General features: G+C 52.8%; 1 protein-coding gene across 15 annotated transcripts in view; it reads left to right on the top strand.

The window, feature by feature from the left end:
• The window catches only part of EPS15L1 (epidermal growth factor receptor pathway substrate 15 like 1), a 101,365-nt gene that overhangs the window by 47,325 nt on the left and 40,564 nt on the right, over window positions 1–13,476 (top strand). For 13 of the 15 annotated variants that reach the window (XM_081233614.1, XM_081233624.1, XM_081233626.1 and 10 more), the window contains 6 exons: window positions 1,269–1,425; window positions 1,669–1,754; window positions 4,688–4,760; window positions 10,748–10,909; window positions 11,451–11,648; window positions 13,138–13,302. In XM_081233614.1, coding sequence (XP_081089740.1) covers window positions 1,269–1,425; window positions 1,669–1,754; window positions 4,688–4,760; window positions 10,748–10,909; window positions 11,451–11,648; window positions 13,138–13,302 — 841 coding nt within the window. The remainder of the gene's footprint in view (window positions 1–1,268; window positions 1,426–1,668; window positions 1,755–4,687; window positions 4,761–10,747; window positions 10,910–11,450; window positions 11,649–13,137; window positions 13,303–13,476) is intronic. The other 2 variants (XM_081233625.1, XM_081233618.1) reach the window with 1 other exon arrangement.

The following is a 13,476-nucleotide window of genomic DNA, read 5'->3' as shown; positions in this document are numbered from 1 at the left end:
ACAGTGAAAGGACAGTCTGGGTTTGTTTGCAGGTGGCCGGGTGTGGGAGCATATCCAAAGTGGAGATAACAAGCCAAGAAGGATTGAAGGGACAAAACAAGGACGTAGGCCTGTCCCCCGCAGTGCCCGGCACTGTGCCGCTCAGCGTGGTGTCCGAATAAGCACAGTAATGCTGCCCTGGGTGGACGCGGACAGAGTACCCCTGCACGTGGGCCTGGGGGCCCCTGCTTCTTCAGAGACCAGGGAGCAGGGACGGGCCAGAGAGATGGGACTGCAGCCTGAGAGCTGTCGTGGGCTGGGTGTGCAGCAGGACTGGCCCTCTCCAGCAGCATCAGGAGAAATAGTTGCAGCTCGACATTATCACACCCCGCCCTTGAACTGTGACAAGAACAAAGACATTTTGAAAACAGCCTTGAATAGAGACATTTACAGGGATCTTCCACCAGCCCTGTTCGCTCACAGTGTTTGGGCCTGAGTCTGTTACACGTTCCTGGCTCTTCGCTCTGCATCAGGACATGGTTTCCCTAATCTCTCAGTAACTACGTGCAGTGGGAAGGAGACTGGGTGTTGAGTGGACAGAGTGAAGGGATGACATTTTTCACAGATGTGGAGGCCTTGTCCTTGCTGCATGAGGTTTCCCTTCCCGTACGGCCAGCTCTCGGTGACCACGGGTGTGGCAGAGCTTCCACACTGCCTTGCCCATGTGCCACGACACCAGAAGGCCACGAGGGCGGGGTCACCTTAGCAGCGAGGGACTGTCCCCTGTGTAGCCATGCCTGGCTTTCCAGGCCCCGTCCCCTCATGATGACAACCCCAAGTGCTGCTTGTCATCCCCATTGAAGACCAGCGGCCCAGGCTATTCAGATAACCCAAGGCTGCAGGAACCAGCTGACGGTCTGAGTGTGTGCACTCGGCTCCAGCTTCCATTTACACAGGAATGTGAATCGCATCCACTGCCTGCACACCATCAGAAGCCAGCTGCGTGTCTCCTGGCTGCTAACAGGGCTTCCCAAGGGACCGGCTCCTCATCCCGTGGGTGGGGCTTGGCGGTTCTCCAATTGGGAGAAGAGCCCCCTCCTGCCCCGACGCTCTGGTGGGGGGCTGGGACTGCTCCCCAGGAGGGGGATGTTCAGTAGAAAAGGAGCTGCAGCTGTGGCCCGTTGTTTTTATCGTTTTTGTTGTCCATTTTTTAGAAGTGTGGGTTCCGTGTACTTGGAACCGATTCTGGTGTTTGTGATGTGTAATTAGCATCCCCACATTTCTCCCAGGGCCCTGGCCGATACGAGGCAAACGGGGAAGTTAAGCAAAGACCAATTCGCGTTAGCTATGTATTTCATTCAGCAGAAGGTCAGTAAAGGCATCGATCCCCCTCAAGTCCTCTCGCCGGACATGGTCCCACCTTCAGAGAGAGGCACTCCCATCCCGGTGAGTAGCCGCTGGCCCATCCCTATCGTGTTTGCGTCGCTTCCCTCAGCCCGCCACCAGGTGGCGCTGGCAGCCTGCCCAGCCTTCACTAGGGCCACTCGGGGTGTGTCTGGGCTGCCCAGATGGTTCCCAGGTTGGGGGCTGGAGACATGATTTTATCCCTTATTCTAAGACCTAGTAGCCCATGCTGTGCTGTGAGGTCAGCTAGCCAATTTGTAATTCTTTGTCTGAATTTGGTTGCAGGACAGTTCAAGTTCTCTTGGATCGGGGGAGTTTACTGGTGTGAAGGAACTTGATGATATCAGTCAGGAGATCGCCCAGTTACAAAGGTATGTTAAAGCGTCTCCTTCCCTTCAGATTCCAACCAAATCTACGTCCCAGGTTGTTATCGGAAGTAGCAGAGGTTTGTGAACCATGTGGCGAGTTGACCATTGTGAGTTTGTTCAGCAGAAATGAAGGGACACAGATTCTCCTGAGTTCCTGAATTGACTTAATGAGCTCAAGTACTGACATCCTCAGTGGGAGCTGGTGTGGGCTGTGGGGTCTCAGGCACATTGTTGCTAGGCGGCCCGCAGGGACACCCCCCCACCCCCACCCCCGGGCTCAGGAAGGCCTTGTAATTTCTGAACACATAAAATGACTGAGTCTCAGGTAGTGACACTGCTGCTTAGGAGCAACAGGTCAACTCTGAGTCTCAGGCCTTGTGTCCCGGTTTCTGTCTTCACTTCCAGCGCCCACTGCTTTGGCTTCCCCACCTGTAAACAAGGGCTTTGGATGGGGTGTCTGTACTCTCAGAGTCTGGCGTAAAAGAATACATCTACTTCCTGTGTGCCCCTGTGATCTTCTGCAGAACACCATCCTCTTACCAGTTAATTCTGGGGGAGGGCTGGGGGCTGGGGTGCAACGAGCAGAAGGGCCAAAGGCACCCAGCCCTCCACAGGAGAGGGACTGTTTCTTGACCGAAAATGAAAACCACATTACTTTGCCAGAGCGAGCTGGATCCCACTCACAGCTGGATGCCCCTTGGGTGGTGTAGTTTGTGTCCTTGGTGGAGCAGAGCCCTGAGAAGCAGAGGCAGGTCAGGTGTCATGTGAGACTGGTTAGGTGGGTGGCTGGCTGGCCACAAAGCCTCAGCCTTGGCCGCCTGCTGAAGCCAGACCCTCTGCTTCATGCTCAGCCCAGAGGATGGCTCCCATTCTGTCATCGGCTCCCTGGGGCTGTATTTCCACACCAGAGATCAGCACGTGCAGCCTGGCAAGGCTGAGAGGGTCTGTGAGGACGGAGGGCCAGTATCTTAGAGCCTGGGTGGGCCTGTTAATCAGGACTGCAGGTAGAGGAGGGAGGGGACCCTGTAATGCAAGGGTTGGGGTCTTGGAAGGGACAGTGGTGTCCCAGTCAGGCCAGGGCTGCCTCTTCACAGCTGTGCAGCCTCTGGCAGCCTGGAGCGTTTCCCTGTGAAGGCGAGAGGCAAGCGTGTGCAGAGCAAGAGTGTGCAAGAAGCCAGGCCTGGGTGGCTTTGAGAGTGACCTTCAGGCCTGTTGCTTGGCGGTGTGGCGAAACATGCCTCTCCCCTTGACGTGACTCAGTCGTAATGGGTTGGATGTAAAGAGCACATTGTATCATTAGGTAGTTTTTAGACTTGTGGAAACGAACATGCAGACGCTCGCGATTCCATGTCTGGCCCAATGTCCCAGAGGGGGCCTTACTGTCGAGCAAGGGCTGGGTTCCCAGCAGGGGAGGCAGAGTATGTTGGCCACGTGAGGTTTCTGATGCCGAGGCAGCCCCTTCAGGCAGCTGTAACAAACTCTCACAGACTGGGGGCTTGAACAACAGGCCCATACTTACCCCCATCGTGGAGGCTGGAAGTCGAGGTAGAGGTGCAGACAGATCCAGTGTCTGATGGGGGCCATCTCCTGGTTCATAGACAGCGTCTTCTCGCCATGTTCTCAGGGTGGAGGGGCAAGGAGGTCTCTGGGGTCTCTCGTAAGGGCATTAATCCCATTCCTGCAGGCTCCACCGTCATGACCTAAGCATCTCCCAAAGGCCCCACCTCCAAAAACCATCACATTGGGGGGTTAGGGTTTCAACGTATGAATTTGTGGGGGGCACAAACAGTCAGTCTCTAAGGAGGAGAGCAAGGCTGGTTGCTGCCCCGGGGGAGCTGTTTGCAGCTGAGGAGTCAGGCAGGGCCCCACCAAGCCCTGGTGTGCACAGCGGCCAGCCACAGCCTCCTGTGAGGGAGTAGCTGGGGTCAGCTGCCGGGCCCAGAGACCCTCACTGCCGCATCTTGCTGCCAGCCCTCTGGACTCCTCACCTGACTTTGCATCACTCCAAACTCCTCACCGTGGCTCCCCCAGCCGAGCTATGCCTTCCTGTTCCCATCGCCTAGAATGTTTTCCCATCATATATTCTATTCATAGGCCATGTCCTCAGAGTCCTTCCCTGGTCGTCCTATGCAGGACACTGCACACCCCCTTTCCTTATCCCACTGGATTTCCCTTCGTGGTACTTAGGTTGTGTGCCTTTGTGTGTTGATTTGTCACCTGTCTCTCTCACTGGCCTGTGAGCTCCGTGAAGGCAGGGCCTCTCTCCGTGTGTCCTCGTGTCTTCAGTGCTCAGTCTTCTGAGCAGTTGTTGCTCACCATTCATGAGCGAGTGTGCATAGGATTTAGAGAATGTATACATTTTCTCTTGCTGTGTATGGAATGGCTTAAAACAGCACAGATTTATTAGTGCACAGCTCTGTAGACCAGGAGTCTTGATAAGCTTAACTGGGCTTCTTGCTCAGGGCCTCACAAGGTCGAATTCAGGGTGTTGTCCAAGTAGGTGGGGATCTGAATCGAGTTCCTCAAAGTTGGGGGTCTGGGGTCTGCTTTCCGTGCTGTGTGGCCAGGGGCTCATTCTGCTCTGAGAGGCTGCCCGGTGCCTCCTCTCTCGTGACCCCTCCATCTTCAAAGTCAGCAGGGGCACATCCAGCCCTTCTCACCCTGGGCATTGCTTTGACATTCTCTGCTTGCACGGCCATGTTGGGGGCAAAGCCTCATGGCATCCACAGGTTCGACCCACACTTGTAGGGGAGGAGGTCAGGTAGGGCAGATGGTCACTGGGGGCATTCCTATACTTCAGCCCCCACTGAGTGGGGTCAGCCCGGGTGGGTTTCTGTGGGATGGATGGGATTGGGTCTTGAGAAGTTGGGATACTGGGGGAATGGTCAACTCATTCACTCTATCTGTGCTTTCATGAACTATTTTTAAACACACAGAGAGAAATACTCACTGGAACAAGACATTAGAGAAAAGGAAGAGGCAATCAGACAGAAAACCAATGAAGTACAGGTAAGCACATGGCTGGTTTTGGAGGGATCAACCTGGTGTCACACGCAGTGCAGGGAGTTCCCAGCAGTGACGGTGGAGCAGGGCAAAGGGGGGGCACTGATGCACTCACTGGAAACTTGAGCTTTTGGGGGCTTCCAAGTGATTTTTTTTTTAGTTTCCTATACCATAAGTAGTGGATTTTTTAAAAATTGAGATGTACAATTCACATAACGTAAAATCTACTGTTCTAAGGTGTACAGTTCAGTGGTGTTTAGCATGTTCAGTGTGTTGCTTAGCCACCACCTCTGTCTAGTTCCAGAACATCTCCATCACCCCAAAAGGAGACCCCGTCCTCATTAGCCGTCTCTCCCCATTCCCCCTCCCAGCCCCTGACAACCACGAATCCACTCTCTGTCCCTATGGGTTTGTCTGTTCTGGACATTTCATATAAAGGGAATCATACAACATTCGGCTTTTTGTGTCTGGTTTCTTTCACTCAGCCTGAAGTTTTGAGGTTCAGACAGTGACCTCTAACCTGTTCTCAGGACAGTCCTGCTTGGAGAGTCTCCTTGTGGGTAGTGGTGACAGCGACACTGGGGGTCTGACTGCTGGGGCTCAAACCTGGCTCGCCTTAGCAGCTGTGTGACCTTGGGCAAGTTACTTAACATCTCTAGGCCTTGCGTGACGTTGGTAGTGAGTGGTCTGCTCTCCTGGGCGCTGGGCTGGAGCGTGGGGTCTGGCATGTGCTCAGCACTCACTCGTCGTCTGGGCAGAGGGAGGCTGTGCCAGAAGCGAAATGGTCAGTGCGTGGGAGCTGCACCCTTGAAGAGACATCGGTTCCGAGATGTCTCAGGTTTGAATGAATAGAGACGGCTCTGCCGTCGTGAGGAGACTCGAGTTGTCTGTGGGGCTCTGAGAGCGTGGCTGAGCTGTGCCGCTGGGCCTGACAGTCTCTGCGTGGGGCTTCGAGTGCTCCGAGCTCAGAGCCGGGGAAGGAGGAGCAAGGCTGAGCAGTCAGCGCTGCAGCCCCCACGGCTTGGCCAGGGGACTGTGGATGGGTGGCTCAGCCTCCTGGCCTCCGTCTTCCTACCTGGCAGTGAGGATCAAGCACCAAGAGCAGCATCTGGCCGCCGTGCGCACCGCCTAAGTGGCTGGTTCTTTCTGGGCCACCTCCTAGGGCAGTGACCTGAGCCAGGCCAGGGGAAGCAGCACCTGACTCAGTCAGGCTCATGGGGTGCTGGGCGGCCCTCTTTCCCCCTCCCCTGAGCCTGTCCGCAAAGGGGCTGTAGGATTCCATGAGATACCCAGTGGACAGATGGCACGCAGTGCCTGCCCGCCGGCTGCGGGAAATGTCCTCTGTCGTAGCTGCCATCTGCAGGTGGGGTAGGGTGGATGCTTTGGGACTCTCATTGGTTCACACTGTGCAGTGTCCAGGCTCTTCTTTCCTGGCTTCTCACTCTGTACACGTTGGCATCGGGGGTTGGGCCTTAGATGGTCCCCTGGAACGTTTTGGATCAGAAGGCAGGGAACAGCCTGCCTCTATCATCGTGTTTTGTTTTGTTTTTGTTTTTTTTTTTCTCAAATGAGTTGCATCATTTATATGACCACAGGTGAAGTGACTCTATTTTTCTGGGTGTTTGTATGTTCATCCTATCATTTTATTCTCACCTCAGCCCTCTGATTTCCACCCATGTCCTAGAACTGACCCCTCAGACACAGTTCCCTGTCACCCGTATCACCTCACCCCCATCCTTTCAGCTGTTTGGTGTGGTGGCGCTGGCCTCATCTTCCCTTTCACCTTGGCCCTGGCCCGGCTGGCCATGTGGGTCCCTGGGCAGTTCTCCCTCCTGTTGTGTCTGGGTCACTCTGCACGAGCTGTGGTTTGCATTCCCAAAGCTGGGAATCTGGGTGCTGTGATGTCCTTTGGCTCCAGGGAAACCAGTCACCGGGTCTCTGGCACCTGCTCCTGTGTGATTCTAAGAAAGCCGTTGGGTCACTGTGATGTCTGGGGGTGCTTTCTCCTCTGGTCTGCGGCAGGCTCAGCAAGGCCACCCGAAACCCTCGCTACTGGGCTCTGTCAGTGCACTCCTGCAGCCTTTGAGATGCTGGCGTCCATGTGGGCCCCGATGGCCCCTCAGAGCTGGAGGGGGCCCAGCTCCAGCCAGGCCAGCCCCTGTCCCATGGGAGCATCACGTGTACTCCAACCAGGACAGGCCTCTGCTGTCGTGTGATGGCAGCTCCTTGGTCAGGGACAGAACACTATATACATTTTAAAGTTCCCGTGTGAAAACCAGGTTTGATTTTGGTTCCTGCTGTCTTTTCCCAGATGGGTTTGGCCAGGAGATCATGTGCCATGCCTGCCAGCACAGGCTGCAGGTCAGGGCCCAGCATCGAGTAGCAGGCCTTGGTCCTCAGGTTAGTTTATGTTTGGTTTTAAGCAGTGGGAGCTTCAGCTTCAGCCCCCTCAGGCCTCCCCTTCCCCCTCCTGCCCTGGGGATCTCTCCATTTCCATGACGACTGTCTTAGTGAGAACCTGCAGCATCTTTGCCTGGTTTACTGTTTCATTTTGTTTTTGTAACAACAGCTTCACTGAGACGTAATTCACATACTATACAGTTCATCCATTTAAAGTGTATAATTCAGTGGTTTTTAGCATATGCACAGAGTTGTACAGCCATCGCCACAGTCAGTTGCAGAACACTTTCATCACTCCAAAAAGAAACCCCCTACCCATTAGCGATCCCCAGTCCTTCCCCAGCCCTTGGCAACCACTAATCTACATTCTTTTCTCTGGATTTTCCTGTTCTGGACATTTCATATCAATGGGATCACATACTATGTGGCGTTTTGAGTCTGGCCTCTTTTCACTCAGTGTAGTTTTCAAGGTTCATTCATGTTGTTGCATGTGTCAGTGCTTCATTCCTTTTTATGACTGAATAATGCTTCAGTGTATGGCTGTTTTTTATTCATTGCTTCATTAGTTGATGGTTGTTTGTGTTTTTCTACTTTTTAGCTATAGCAAGTAATGCCACTGCGAATATTAATGTGCAAGTTTTTGTGTGGATATATGATTTCACTTCTCTTAGGTGTGTGTGTATATATATACATTTAAGAGTGAAATTGCAGGTCACATGGTAACTGTATGTTTAACCCTTTGAGGAGTTGCCGGACTGTTTTCCAAAGTGGCTGTACCATTTTTCATTCTCACTTTCTCCACATCCTCGCCAGCACTTGATATTTTCCACTTTTTATTACAGCCTTCCTAGTGGGTGTGGAGTGGTAGCTCATTGATGCTGTCCCTGACGTTGATGAGCATCTTTTCACGTACTTATTGGCCATTTGTGTATTTTCTCTGGAGAAAAGCTAATTCAGATCCTTTGCCCATTTTTAAATTGGGTTATTTGTCTTTTTATAGCTGAGTTGTAAGAGTTCTTTATATTTTCTAGATAAGTTCCCTTATCAGATAAATGATTTGCAAATATTATGTCCCCATCTTTGGGTTGTCTTTTCACTTCCTTGATGGTTGTACCCGGGCCTTCAGCAATGAAAGTGAGGAGTCCTAACCACTGGACTGCCAGGGAATTCCCTGAAGCACAGAAGTTTAAAATTTTCCAGTTATTTATTCCGTTTTTTTGCTTTTGCTTTTGGTATCATATCCAAGAATCCATTGCCAAATCCAAGGTCACAAAGATTTACCACACATTTTCTTCTAAGAGTTTTATAGTTTTAGCTGTTACATTTAGGTCTTTGATCCATTTTGAGTGAATTTTTACATAATATGTGAAGTAGGGGTCCAACTTCATTGTTTTGCATGTGGAGGGCCAGTTGTCCCAGAACCATTTCTTGAAGAGACTAATCTTTCCCCCACTGAATGGTCTTGGCACCATTTTCAAAAATCAGTTGGTCATAGACATGTGGATTTATTTCTGAACTCTCAGTTCTATCCCATTGATTTCTGTCTTTCCTTATGCCACTATCACACTGTCTTGATTACTGTTGCTTTGTAGTAAGTTTTGACATTGGAAAGTGTGAGTCCTCCAACCTGGTATTTTTCAAGATTGTTTTGGCTATTCTGATGAGATCGGGCCCATTCAGTGTGGTATGGCCGTAGACTGTTTTGGCTATTCTGGATCCCTTTCATTTCCTTATAAATTTTGGAATCTGCTTGTCAGAAGCTGGCTGGCGTTCCAGTGGGGATTGCTCTGAGTCTGTAGGTTGTCTGGGTTTTTTCTGTCTTCTCTTTGCTCAGACACCTCCCCCACTTTGACCCCAGCACTCTTCCTAACCAGAAGCTGGCAGGTCGTCTTCCCGTGGGATTTTCCATGGCTACGGTGGGCCTGACCCTCCTTCCTCCTTCGTCTCCCCCTCCCCCATCACTTGTCCTTCCCTCAGATGTGGCAAGCCCACATTCCCTACTCTGCCATTAGCTTCCTATCAAACATTCATTGTTAGCTCTCCCAAACTTGTCCGGCTTGAGATCTGTTCTTAAAGGTCAGGGGCAAGGAGACTGGGGAGCAGAGAACCTAGCCCCCCAGAATAGCTCAGAGGTGTGTTTTGGCTGTTGAGAGAGGAGAGAGAGAGCCGTGATTTTTTTGTCCTCAAAGCAGGGAGAGGGAGACCCTGCACCTCCTTCGAGTTTTCTTCTGAAATGATGTCAGCCACCAGCAGCCCCGGCCAGCCCTGGGGATTGGCCTCACCACTCCTGTCCTCCCTGACCGCCCAACAGTCCCCTCAAGTCCGCCCCTTCCTTTGATACCCATGGCCACAACCTCACCCAGGCTGCCATCACCTCTCCCTCGGCCCCAGCTTGAGTCCCCTCCCCACTGTCAGCCCCATAGGCCATGCTCTCCCCGCCCATCCCATCCCTGCTTTAGTTATCTATCTTACAGGTAGGTAAGACATCCCATAAGACATTCGCCTGGTTGAAAATGGACCCCTCCTGCTCCCCCCTGTACCCCCAGAGGTGTAGTCCATCAGCTCCCATGAGGCCTTCCAGAAAGGTCGTGTGTGTGTGTGTGTGTAAGGAGAGACGTCTGTGCATATTCCCCCCTTCCTAATTGCACAAATGCCACTGTGCCTCACACGTGTGCTCTGCTGCATGCCTCGTTCATTTCACATTATAACTCGGTTACAAGGTGGAGGATCCCTCAGGGTGGGCTGTGCTATAAGTCCAGCCAACTCCGCCTGTGGAAATTTGCATTGTTGACAGATTTTGCCATCACAAACATTGCACGTTTTCACTTGCGCCATCCCCCTCTAGGATCCTTTCCCTAGAGGTCTAACAGTCGAGTCTGAAGACACCTGCACTGGTCATCTCGTTAGATACAGCCCACGTGGAGGAGCTTTAGCAGCTGAGAATCATCATGTCCTGCTCCCATTTTGGATGTCCGCAGGGGCTTCCCGCTGCAGAAGCCAGTGCCCTCTTTGGCATGGCCTGTGGGGCGCGGCCTCTGGTGCTCTCGGCCCGCTTTCCTTTGATCCAGCTGGAGCACGGCACCCCCTTCTCTTCGGGGTCCTCTGCGGCCCCATCCACTCTTCACATTCCTGGCTCTTTGCCTGGCTACCACCTGCTCGTCCTTTGGGTCCATCGAAGTGGTGCTTCCTTGAGCTCTTGCCCACCTGTGCAGCATCAGTATGGTCTCCCCATGCCCCCGTGACTCTGACCGGCAGTCTGACCCATGCTGTCCCATGTTCGTCTCAGTTCATTTGTGTCTGGGTGATGCCCTTCCCGCCCCAGTGATGACCACATGTCACTGGAGAGCTCTTCTTGCCAGGAACCCAGCCCCTCTCCTGGTGCCTGGCCTCTCTTAGGCCATCAGTAAATATTTGCTGAGGGACTTAGTGAGAGGTTCAGCGGAGGCCGCCACACTGAGATGTGTGTGGTATTCCCTGTGGAGTGTGCGGTTTTGTAGGACATCTTGGGGGCTCCAGCTCAGGCTGTGACAGTGTTAACTTGGACGTGCCCCACGTGAACAAGTCTCGAGTAAATTCATGCCACCCTCCCCTAGGAATTGCAAAATGATTTAGACCGGGAAACAAGCAGTTTGCAAGAGCTGGAAGCTCAGAAACAGGACGCCCAAGACCGCCTCGACGAAATGGATCAGCAAAAGGCCAAGCTCCGAGACATGCTGAGCGACGTCAGGCAGAAGTGCCAGGATGAGACCCAGATGGTAAGTCATCATCCCCTGTTTCCCCGCTGAGCCCAGCAGGGGAAGGAGGCTTCTTACGGACTTCCCTGAGCTCACCATGACCCTCTCAGCTCAAGGCTGAGACGTCTACTGGTTTAATAGAGTAGTTGAACCTATCATGTGGAAAAGTGTCCAAGCATTTGTGGCCTGACCTCAGTCTCATCCGCCACGTCACATGTATAAGCGTGAACCCGTGTGTGCACACCACTCTGACCCATGCCCCACAGCACGGTGTGGGCACGTGTCTCCCCTCCCCTGGTGTCTTAGCTGCTTGTTACAAACAAGGGAGGCTGCAGCTTCAGCAGACTGTAAAACCCTTACATCCTGGTCTGAGGCCTCTTGTGGGGACATTGAGCCCCAGGGGACAGACAGATTGCCTATGCTTGTCCCAGGTGTGGAGAGGGGTCCCTGTAAAGGAAGCCAGGCGTCTGGCTTTCAGGCTGGTGTCCTCTTCCCTGGGTCAGCTTGTTTCAAGAACATGAGCCAGAATTCTTCCTTGAGGTCGTGTTTCATCTCATTTCAGATTTCCTCACTGAAGACGCAGATCCAGTCTCAGGAATCCGACCTCAAGTCCCAGGAAGACGACCTGAACCGGGCCAAATCTGAGCTGAACCGCCTGCAGCAGGAGGAGACGCAGCTGGAGCAGAGCATTCAGGCTGGGAAAGTTCAACTGGAAACCATCATCAAGTCCCTGAAATCCACGCAGGACGAGATCAACCAGGTACCTCCGAGGGGGTGGGGCGGGGCCTGCCGCCACTGGCTGTGGCTGGGGGTTTCTGGGGTTCCTGCCAAGTGGGGTGGCTGCCACGAGCAGAGCAGTCACAGAGGGGTGTGCGACCGGCGGTCCCAGGTGTCTGCGCCGCAGTAGTTGTTTTCTTTGCTCTCACCCACCTCCCTTTCTTCTTGGAAGCCTTCATTCAGCCTGAAGGCGAAGTGCTGAGAACACCCCCAGCGTGTGTTCCACCATCGTGTTGACTTTGGCCTGGTGGTGTCTGCTTTGCCTCACCGGCCTTCCAGTTCCCCACCTGAGTGCACATCATTTTCGTGGAGCGGGCGGGGTCTGGGTGAGGACATCAAGTTAACTCATTTGGAGAGAGCCTTGGGTTCAGGACATGCTCTCCCCAGCCTTGGTCCTCGTACAAGCAAGAGGGACAGAGTCCAAGACACCTTCCAGCACCCCTCTGTCCCCATGTATTGATAGTTCAAAGACCAGCACATCCTCTCAGGAGCATCGCCCCACATGGGCCCCTGTCCAGGCACCCCTCCCTGTCCTGCTCTGGGGTGAAGGCCTTGAGGCCTGTGGCCGCTGCCCACCAGCAGAGGGAGAGCTCTTTTCCTGCTCCCCTGTATGTAACGGCCAAAGGCCTCCTTGCTGGCCCTCGAGTGTCACACCTACAGAGTGAGGGTGATGTTTGTTTGACCTTGGCAATATCTAAATGCGTGTTTGTGCTTCCTTTCTTTTGACTGACTCGATCTCTTTGCTCTTTTTGCCAGTTTACTGGCAAAAGTTGATCACAAACTCAAATCTCGGGGATTTAATACCATATATTGTGCTTTTTTGTTAATTAATACCTGTAGGGTTATCTTATGTCTTTTCCCTCCCAGCCTTTGGAATTTATAAAACAGATAGGAGCTGAGACATAAATGTATGTTAGTGATAATGATAATGATATTAAAAATGATAGCTACTGCTTATTAAGGCCCACCCTGCTGGACACCGCAAGAGGGGTTTTACCCGTCATTTCCAGTGCTCCATCTTGGAGAAGAGGAAACAGAGAGGTTAGATCACCAGTGCGTACGAGACAGTTAAGATAAAGCTGGGATCTGTCTGATGTCACAGATTGCCTTCCTTCCCCTGGCCTCATGTGCCTCCTCCAGGAGCAAGGAGGCTCAAATGGGGTGATAAAATCCCACAAAGGAAAGTGACCGCTGAATATCACTTTGAATAGATTGTGAATCTGGATTTTGTCCCATTTCAGTTCCTTCTGAGTCAACAAATGTCTGACCACTTGCCTTTCTCAGGGACTGCCTGGGGCAGCAGAAGGGTCTCGAGTCTCGTAAACATGGCAACAGGGATTGTCTGCTCTGTAGATGGGTAATTCAGTTACCAGTGTGAATCGTCCGGGGTTGGATGTTAGGAGAAAAAAATGTGTTGCCTAATACTTTTTTCCTAGACCCTACTTGATGCCGACGATGTCTTTATTGTACAGGCAAGAAGCAAGCTTTCCCAGCTGCACGAAAGCCACCAGGAAGCCCAGAGGAGTCTGGAGCAGTATGACGAGGTGCTCGACGGGGCCCACGGTGCCAGCTTGACCAACTTAGCAGAGCTGAGCGAGGGCGTCTCCCTGACAGAGAGGGGCGGTTTTGGAGCCATGGTAAAGGTTGAATAAATGTAAATGTAAAGGTCCCGGAATCAGGCCCCACATTGGGATCAGAGAAGGCCCTGTCCGCTTGATCCAGCACTTGCCAGCCTTGATTCTGTTCAAGTGCAGGGTGTTTCTTGTTTTCGCTGCTGCTTTGCGTGTCCCCACCAGCCCTGCAGCCTGGCA

Source organism: Mesoplodon bidens (assembly GCF_964165515.1).
Source record: "Mesoplodon bidens genome assembly, chromosome: 4".
NCBI classification, from domain to species: domain Eukaryota; kingdom Metazoa; phylum Chordata; class Mammalia; order Artiodactyla; family Ziphiidae; genus Mesoplodon; species Mesoplodon bidens.
This window is presented reverse-complemented; position numbering and strand designations above follow the sequence as displayed.